We start from the raw sequence: 9,969 nt of genomic DNA on the forward strand, positions 1-9,969 counted from the left end.
TCCCTTCATCTTCGGCATCCCCCAGTCACTTGACGTTCGATACGTTTGGTTGGCTAGGTATTCCTGCACCAAGTTCCTGGTGCCAATTTGTTCAGCCACTACCCTGAATTCTACCTCGGCCAGCTGGCATGCTGACCTTAGCTGCATGTTGCACAGGGGCCTAGTCATTTCGAAGTTTAAGGACAGCGGGCACATGACCATCGTCATCAGTTTCCCCCTCTTCTTCTCATCAGCCTTGATGTAAAACCATTCACCTTTCCAGCTGGTTGGCCATTTGGTGCGATAACTGAGAACTAGAGCATTCGTATCCTTGCGATATGCAAAATTGTAGCAACCAAAAATTTCATGAAGATCGTCTTCCCTGGCCTTCGTCTAGTAGTGCAACTCGTGCACTCGACAGAATGCTTCAGCATCTGGGCTCATCCCTTGGCTTCAGAGGGCCCAGATGAAGACACTAAGCCTAACAATGGCGTTAGGGGTCAGCTGATGAAGATATATTTCGAAATTTTTCAAGACTTACCCTATCATCTCATTCAGAGGAAGTCGCAGTCCTACTCTGAAAAAGCTCTTGAAAACCACTACTTCATCATTCTTCGGTGCTGGGGTGGTCTCTTCTCCGGCAAATCAGACAAGTTTCCTTTCAGCTTCCCCTAAGTAGCCCAGCTTCATCATCATGGGCATGTCAGCTTCAGACACAGTAGATTTCTCAAAATCTAGATGGCTGGGTTTTGATGGGATCAAAATACTATAATCTTCTTCATCCTCTTCAATATCTTCTTCTTCAGCAACAGTCTGTTCAACTTCGGTAACAGGGGTACCTTCATCAGTCACAACTAGACCTGATTGTTTCATGACTTCGGAAATTGGTGTTGTCTCGGTGACCTCAGTCTCTTCTCCTTCACGAGTCACCCTTACAGTCGAACGCACTCTAGCCATCTAATAGATTTTTTGTGGCTTTTACGAAGTTGATGTTTCTTTTTTGTAGTTTTGACGAAGCTCACTCTTTTGACGAAGTTAACTCTAAATGATGAAGTGTTCGCTTGAGAGCGCAGTGAAAAAGCTTCAACTATGGTTAAATTTTTTTAACAGCACAACAGTGCAACGACAATGAATGATGTGGTAACTCTACACCAACATGTCTGTTTATATAGTGCTGCAGGTTGGAAGGTGAACCGCCAAATCGCCCTTACCCGCTGAACGGTGGACCACTCGTCGCTTGGAAGGTGAACCACCAGATCGCTTGTATCCGCTGAACGGTGGACCACCCGACGCTTGGAGTATTTTAATCGTTTCTCGGCAACGAGCTCAGGGAAGGTGTTTTTCGGACCTTCGACATTCTGAAGCCTTTGAGATTTTTCGCGGATCGAGCTCGTTACGAAAAACGATCTAGCACCGCGAATGGGCTACTGTTGGGGGCCTTCTTCTTCGCCGAAGGTCCTCTAAGCAAAAACACCTTCGACAAGATAACAAGCAAGCAAATGTGACATGAAGATGTATGTCGAAGCTACAACTGAAAGAGCTTCGGCATGATGACACACTTGAGACGAAGGGTAGCACCGACTTAAAGAGGAAAATACTGCATAGTCCCTGATAGTTTATGTTATAGTCATGATTAGTTATCAAAGGCATGAATGTAATTTTGTCCGGGCTATGTCCCGTGCCCCGTACTGTTCACGCTGACTTGTAATCATTTGCACGTCGTTCTTGGATTCTTACCTTCTGTCAAACCGAAGGTACAAATGTAATTTACTATTATTAATGTTTGCCCATGATTAGATAATGATAATATAAATAATCTGACGATTTAATATGATTGTTCATGTTATCTTCCATGTTTCATATGTTTCTACTTTCATTATTTCATATTGAGATGATGAAGGTATGTCTTTCATAACCTTCGTCTGAAGATCATTATGTCCTAAGGGAGATAATGCTTCGAAGGACGAAGGTCTTTGACCATTAACATTTTGTGTTGCCTTGTTCTTAACTCATAGCATTTGAGAACAAGTCCCCAACATGAAGGTTTATTTCTAACCTAGTCGGGAAGATTGATGCCTTCACCCCTATCATTCGGCTTAAAAATGATGCCGAATTCACTTGTGGGCAGAACAACAGGAAGCGTTTGATCTCATCATAAAGTATTTGTCTTCGGCTCCCATATTAAAAGCACCACAAGTAGGAGTACCATTCAGATTGTACATTGCAGCTGAAGATAAGGTTATTGGGGCTGTTCTGACGCAAGTGACTGGAGGAAAGGAGCATGTGGTGACCTACCTAAGTCGGAGGCTGGTGGATGCTGAAACAAGGTACACTTTATCGAAAAGTTATGCTTATGCCTATTTTATGCATGCACCAAGTGTAGATGTTATTTACTGTCTAGTCATTGCACTGTTGCCAGTTAAATCGATGTGATTAAATACATGTTGCAAAACCCGATTATGAGTGGTAGGATTGGTAAATGGGCTTATGCACTTATAGAGTATGACTTGGCCTATGAACCATTGAAATCTATGAAAGGCCAGGTCGTAGCAGATTTTCTTGTAGAACATCGGATCAATGATACTCATAAACTAGACATATCATACCTCACTGTTACTCCCTATACTTTATATTTCGATGGATCAGTTTGCAATGAAGGGCAAGGAATTGACATCGTGCTTGTTTCACCAAGTAATGTCTACTTTGACTTCTCTAGCCGATTGAAAACTTATTGCACTAACAATCAAGCCGAATATGAGGCACTTTTGTTCGGCTTGGAGCTTTTAAAGGAGAAGATGCAGTAAACCTTACTAGAGGCACTGGAGCAATTCTGTTAGCTTAGCACAAAGGCATTCGACGAGCACACCGGCAAAGGTGAGCCTGGGCACTTGCCCCGGTAAGCTGGGCTCTGGCTCCGCCACTGCATGTCGGCGTCGCGCACGCGACCTCCAGCTCGCCGTTGTCTCACTGCTTCCGCTGGTGACGCATGTCGGCGTTGCGCACACGCTCGTCAACATGGTCGTCATGGCTTCCCTTCGGTGCTGGCACCCGTTGTCGAAGCCACCCTTCCCCCGTCGCCCCCTCCACACCCTCACGTCCCTCCCCTCGGATGCGGAGCAGGCAGAGGGCATCGTCCCTAGCGCCACCGGCAGAACACGGAGGCACACATATCTGAGGTAAAATAGTCCACAAAATTATATTCAACCTTATTTGCTTTATTAAGCTATAAAATGACATTTTAGCGTGTGTGTTATGATTGATAATGGCGTCTGAACGAAGCTCATTTATGTGATGGCAATCTAGGGAAGCCCTATGTTTCATAAAGGCAAGATTTCAAATTTCTTCGCTTCAGGAGGGGCCGAGGGGAACCTCTGTGGAGATCAGGCCATGGAGGTGGTGACGGCATTCTTATAAGGGGATCGCGAACGGTGGGACGGGCGACAGAAGCGGGTCGTGGGGTGGCGCGGGCGGTGGCGGTTACAATGCTGGGCTCGCGGCGAAGCGGGAGAAGCAGGAGGACGACACCCATACACGCTAATATGGTGTATGCATCGGAAGGGGATGCGACGCGTGAGAGACAGGTACGCAGACACCAAACAAGGGATGCGATGGTCGGTAGCGCAGACGTAGGTGGGATGACACGCGAGAGAGGCGGGGACGTGGAGCGCGCGCGCCATTTTGCGGGATGCATGAAAACTGACGACCGTCAACTATTGAAAGCGGTGCATTATAGTAGTAGATAGATAGAGATAAAGAAAAAAAATAGAGAACATCTTGTTTTACGTAAAGAAACAATGAAAACATTTGGACTACTGAAGTAAGCCCACAGGCCCCAGCTAGACATTTAGCCCGCAGAGGCCCGGTTCATCGAGCCGGCAGCCGTGCACTATAATTCCGCCTTCTCCCATTCTCTCTCCAAAACCCTAGCAGCCACCCGGTTCTCCCTCGCTCCAGGTGGCGGCGCGCTCCCCTCGTTTTGTTCTTACTCCTCCCGTTTCCCTCACTAGTCGTTACTGACTTCTCGCTTGCCTGCTCCAGATCTCCCTTCGCAGCCGGCCAGGGACCCCTTCACAGCGCGGGAGATGGCGTAAGTACCCCAACCGATACCTTTTCCCCTGCTTGTTTCAGCAATCTTGGTTTGGTTAATAAATTTTAGTTCCGGATTAGTATGCGGCTATAATCGTTGTACTCTATGCGTGTTTTTCGGAACTGTCGCGGGTAGAGAACTGTGTGATGAAATGACTATGCGGTCTTCCAATCTTGAATGATTGGGCACATCTACTGTCCTGGGTCGTACTTCATAAATGCACTGTATTCTGTTGACTTAGATTGTTTTGCAAGTGCGTTCGTACTTCGTAAACGCATTGTGTTCTGTTGAATTAGATTGTTTTGCAAGTGCGTTCATAACTGCCTAGCCTGGAAATGCCGCCTGCCGCGTCATATGGGTTGAGTTGTCGACTTCTAGCCTTCTAGGGTCAGCCTTTTGACGCAGGCCTCGTACGGAATCTATGCTAAATTGCTAATAAATCAGGTGTGCACTCTTTGTCCCCTTCGTTGTTCCAATACAAAAAAGTGCGTTCATAACTTATTGGATGAAAAGTGTCCAATCCAAGCTTCCATTTGCTTGCATGCTAACTAGCAGGCTGACAAAACCAAACTGATGTTTTGATGGCTAGATGGGTTAGTAGTTAGGTTTAGTTTTCTGCTGATTCGCCTTGTATGTACCAATCTCATTGTATCAAAGACTGTAGAAATGAGCTCCATGTCCTCTTGCTTATTGATTATCCCAATACTCCCTCTGTCCCAGTATGTAAGGCATACCTACCTCTAATTCAAAGACCAAGAGATGTATAAAATTCTCTCTATTAACACTAGTACTACTGCATCGATATACGCATCTCTAGAGAGAGAGCACATTATATTATTGGACTAGAATAAAAAGTGGTTACACCTTATAATAGGGTGCCGGGAGTACCTGACTACTACTTGTAAGTTGTATCCAAATGTTTTGTCTGTATGCAGTATATGTTGATACTTTTATAGACTTTGCATTGCAAATTTGTTTGATATACTTGAAGCATTTTGTTCCTGCATTGTCAATTCACCAAATTGTTCTTATTTGACAGTGATCAGGAGGCCCCAGTTGCAGTTGAGGCACCAACCCCAGTTCTTGGAGAGCCAATGGACTTGATGACTGCGCTGCAGCTGGTGATGAAGAAGTCAAGTGCTCATGATGGACTTGTGAAGGGTCTTCGCGAGGCTGCCAAGGCCATTGAGAAGCATGCTGCTCAGCTTTGCGTTCTTGCTGAGGACTGTGACCAGCCAGATTATGTCAAGCTGGTGAAGGCGCTCTGTGCTGAACACAATGTTCACCTTGTCACTGTTCCTGCTGCTAAGACTCTTGGCGAGTGGGCTGGGGTGTGTTAGACTATCCTTCTCTAAAACTTGTGCTCCTTTTTACATAGTATTTAGTGTTGCTACCTTGATAGTGTTACTGGATTACTTATTTTAACATTCATTTTATAACTCAATGCTCCAACTTCCGTTGAACGGAGAAAAAATAGTATTCTCTGTAAATGTCAAGTTTTTACATTTAATTTTTAATCCATTTAGTTGTGTGTTGATTCTTCACTAGCTGTGTATTCTTTTATATGAACTTTGGCCTTGATCGTAACAATCTCCACTTTCACTCCTTGCAGCTTTGCAAGATTGACTCCGAGGGCAAGGCAAGGAAGGTTGTAGGCTGCTCCTGTGTCGTTGTCAAGGTAGCATATCAATCCCTTACTTTCCTACAAATTAATTATTTTGGTTTACCTTAGGGCAAGTAACATGACATTTCACTGTTTCATTTCAATTACCAGGACTACGGTGAAGAATCTGAGGGCCTTAACATAGTGCAGGAGTATGTCAAGTCGCACTAGATGTAACACGTTTCAGTAATACTCTACATTTGGATCTGGGCTTAATATTATGCTTGCGTCTTGGGCTTGCTAGGAGATTAGGACAATTTACTACAAGAGCCCATGAGGATATGAGCAATTTGGAATTCTAAATGTTTTGTTTATGGTGTTGTCATCTGGTTTTAATTCAAATCGATAAGAGATGAGATTATTCTTGCTTTGCCATTAGCCCATTACCTTTTTATGTTTATATCCATGTTCCATGGTGTATAATGTTTATACTCTCTCTGTTGCGGTTGCTCTTATTTTTCTTATTTGATTTGACAAATCTTTATGCGCTTTGCGCCGAGTGCAGCTTTCCACTTACCTAGTCTTTATTACTGGGTATGAAAGCATAATAATGAGACCACGTTGTGTCAAAATGGTTAAAGCAGACCAGAACTGTTGCGAGGCAGTGACACAGTAGCTGACCAAGAGCAAGCCTAATACTGCGTGTGGTGATTTGTGACTGTGTCAAATGACTGTTTTGGTAGTGGCGCGCACAATCATCGATTGGTAAAACAACAAGGGCAGGTTTGGATAGTTGGAATGTAGGGTCACTGGTTAGTTTGGAAACTCAAACCTCCTCCATAACTTGATAGAATTGAGGAAATTAGTACATTTCTCTCTCGACCCTCTCCAAACCTGAAGTGAGTTTGAGTTTCCAAATTAACCCTTACAGGGAAGTTAAAGAAGTTAGTTGAGTATGTGTCTAAGTGACTTAATGAAAGTATCAGAAGGTGAAGGAGGCAGACAATAATGGTAACACTACAGGAATCCACTTATTTCCCGTCGGCTAAGAATCGACGGGAATAAGCTATAAACCGACCGGAATTACTAATTCTTGTCGGTTTATGGCTTATTCCCGTCGGCGGTAAGCCGACAGGCGTCAGATGTCAGGGATAAGCTTATTCCTGTCGGGGGCTGACAGGAATAAGTAATTGTCGGCCACTTACAAGCCGACGGGAATAAGCTTTAATTCCCGTCAGCCGTAGCTGGCCGACGGAAATTAGCAATTAATGCCCGTCAGCCACGTAACTTCCGTCGGCCAGGTAGGGCCGACGTGGATTAACAATTAATTTCCGTCGGCTTACTGAGCCGACGGAAATTAATTGTTAATCCCTGTCGGTTTGACCATAGCCGATGTGGATTAACCTATACTGCTGCAAGACCAGCACTAAATTAGGTCATTATTTCTCCACAATTGCACACATAACATATATATCATCACACAGAACAGACACATTATAAACACATACATTGATAATCAATTCACACATCACAAACTTCACATCACCATCATAGTTTACACAAACATTTCAAATAGGAACAACAAGATAAGTTAAAATGTTTAGTTCACGAAAAACATAGCGTGCACAGTTAAGAAACAAATACGACATAACACCATATTTAGAGATAACCACCACTTGGGTGGTTAGAGCTTTGACCGCTGTCAACAAATCCAGTCCCTGCTGTGGGATCAGACCCACTACCACCCGCTTCGGGCGTAACCTATGCAAGTTAGCAAATATCAACATTTTTAATACAAATATCAACACGTTAAATGCAAATATCAAAAAGTATACACATGTATAAATTCATCGAGAGTTATCAAACGTACCTTATCTGCAGGTGCAGGTATATGTGTCGGAGGGGTGTTGAATTGTGGTGGCGGAGCTGGTGTGGATGCAAACTAGCTCCATTGTGGTGGCGGTGGAATATTTGGTGTCATGCTTTGTTGCTGCATTAACTGTTAAACATATGTGTTACTATTGAAGATGTATTGAAATATAACAATTTAGAGTTCGGATTATGTATACTCACTTGATACATCGCTTGGTTATATGCATTGCAAGCCTCCATAAATTCTCGTTGTTGTCTCATCTCTTCACATATCCTCATAATCTCCAACCCCTGCTCGTTCGGTCGATGAGAGCATGAGCTACGGGAAGACGAACCCGTCCTCTGAGATCTCACCGACGACGAGTCAATGAATCCGTCGAAGAGTGTGTATCTATAAGTGATTAAAAAATTGTGATTACTGCATAATCAATTTAGTGTCTATCATGTAATTTCATAAGTTAGAGCTTACCGTCCATGCGCTTTTCCACCACCACTTGCGTACACTACCGAGGGATCCACCAGTTCATGTCGCCAGTCGAAGTCAGGGCCATGGCGACGAACCATCTCCTCCCCATATGTCGCCTATACATCATTCACAACCTTACAAATGCAGGAATTTCTATACTTCGAACGTTTGTACTTTTGGGCCAAAACTCACCAGCCGATCCGTGGCTGTCTGGCTGTAGAGCTGGTCAGGGTTGGTAGGGTCTGGTCCTTTGTGGCCCTCCTGGTAGACCTCAATGTCACTAGGCTTTTGGCCACGCGTAGCTTCCTGTATAAACAAAAAACATCCATAAGCAATCGTTCTATTTGGTGATCGACATAGCTAGATCAAACTTACCATTCTTTTAGCTTTTTGGAGCATGTCGTCACCGCCAAACTTGTGGTTAGGATTGGTTCCTCGACATTGCCTGTGATGCGCTGACACTTTCTGGAAGCCTTCGGAAGCCCAATATCGACACCAAGCATAGTATGCATCAGGAACGGGCGCCACCCATGGATTCATCACCTGAACACACAATGTTACATATTATACCAATCATAGCAATCAATAAAAAGGGTAAAACAAATTTAATACTAACCTCACGATATTGATCCTCAGTCAAATATATCTTTGAGGACCCTTCCTTTTTGTTCAAGGGGCCTGCTTCTTCCCGATGGTTTTGAAAATATAGGTTTGTAGCCTGAATTCTCGCATAGTATATGGCATCCTTCACTAGCTTCTTTGCATTGTTTTGGAACACACGTTCAGCGTGCCCCATGTAATCCTCTCCGTCAGGCAACCGATATCGAAGCTACAACATAAAGAATACAAATACAATGGTATATGTCATAGAATTATAATATTAAGAAACAGAACAAAAACAATAAAGAATTCATACCCAAAAGTCATGACGCACAAGTCCCTGTATGTCGGTGTGGTTTTGTTCCTTTTTTAACTTGTACTCGTCCCAGGTACTGACGAGCACCTCATCGACGCTATCTCCGTCTGACACCTTCACTATACCAGGGTAGTGAAGGCGGCAAAGATAACCCAACGTAAGGTTAACCTAAGTGTGGTGTCCCTTGCCGTCAAAGGACAGATCCTCCCAATTCCTGCATTACACAAAGACATTAACAATACACATAATAGTTATATGCGACAAGTTAATATATTACACTCACCGATCTCCATGAGGCTTGATTAAGATTCTATCAGCCTCTCGCTCTATCGCGTGACGAGGCTTTACTGAGTGGCTTTTTCTTAAGCGACGTGTGCGTGTCGCTGAAGAGCCTCTTGAGCCATCATCCATCGGGTTGTCAGCCGGTTGGGCCTGTTGGCCCCACTAGTCCCACACTTGTTCCTGCTCTCTCTGGTAGTCCCACTGGTTCCATGGCTGGTGCTGCTGCGTGGCCTGGTCCCATGTCGCGTGTTGCACCTCCTCATTGTGCTGCTCATCCTCATTGTGCTCCTCCTCCTCATTGTGCTCCTCCTCATTGTGCTGCTCATCCTGGTACATACAACTCAAGATTTAGATACAGGTAAATATGTAAACAAATTTATTTGTACAAGATATGTTACCTCATCTCCATGTACAGCGCTCAACAGCTCTCGACGTCTGCTGCTGCTCGAAGAACTGCCCTGAAAAAGGCCCAGACCCTTGAACAGCCCCTTCACTGACTTCTTTGACTTTGGCGGCATCCTGCATCAAAAATAAGAAATTATTCATTAGTGCATAAAAATGACATAATCCTTAAAAATTAGAAATAAATAAAATAACAAAATAACTTTACTTGTTAAATATCATTAAAATCAGGATCTATTTGTTCTCTTCTATGCAGAGGTCGCAATGTAACTTTTCTCCTAACAGGTTGTCTTCTCCGTCTCTCGAGAAAAGTTAAGTCGTTAACGGCAACTAGTGAATCTAATGTCGGTGCAGGATCAATA

General features: G+C 44.0%; 1 protein-coding gene across 2 annotated transcripts; it reads left to right on the top strand.

Annotated features, from left to right (window-relative positions):
• Positions 1 to 3,793: 3,793 nt before the first annotated feature.
• LOC100193804 (40S ribosomal protein S12) lies at positions 3,794 to 6,115 on the top strand. Of its 2 annotated transcripts, XM_008669006.4 has the most exons (5): positions 3,794 to 3,933; positions 4,018 to 4,066; positions 5,106 to 5,397; positions 5,679 to 5,744; positions 5,841 to 6,115. In XM_008669006.4, the coding sequence occupies exons 2-5, from the start codon at positions 4,062 to 4,064 to the stop codon at positions 5,898 to 5,900; spliced, it is 423 nt and encodes a 140-aa protein (XP_008667228.1). In that variant the 5' UTR covers positions 3,794 to 3,933; positions 4,018 to 4,061; the 3' UTR covers positions 5,901 to 6,115. The 2 variants fall into 2 exon arrangements, with proteins under 2 accessions (XP_008667228.1, NP_001132360.1); NM_001138888.2 differs by having other exon boundaries at positions 3,897 to 4,066; positions 5,841 to 6,043.
• Positions 6,116 to 9,969: the final 3,854 nt, after the last annotated feature.

The sequence above is a fragment of the Zea mays genome, chromosome 2, assembly GCF_902167145.1.
Source record: "Zea mays cultivar B73 chromosome 2, Zm-B73-REFERENCE-NAM-5.0, whole genome shotgun sequence".
NCBI classification, from domain to species: domain Eukaryota; kingdom Viridiplantae; phylum Streptophyta; class Magnoliopsida; order Poales; family Poaceae; genus Zea; species Zea mays.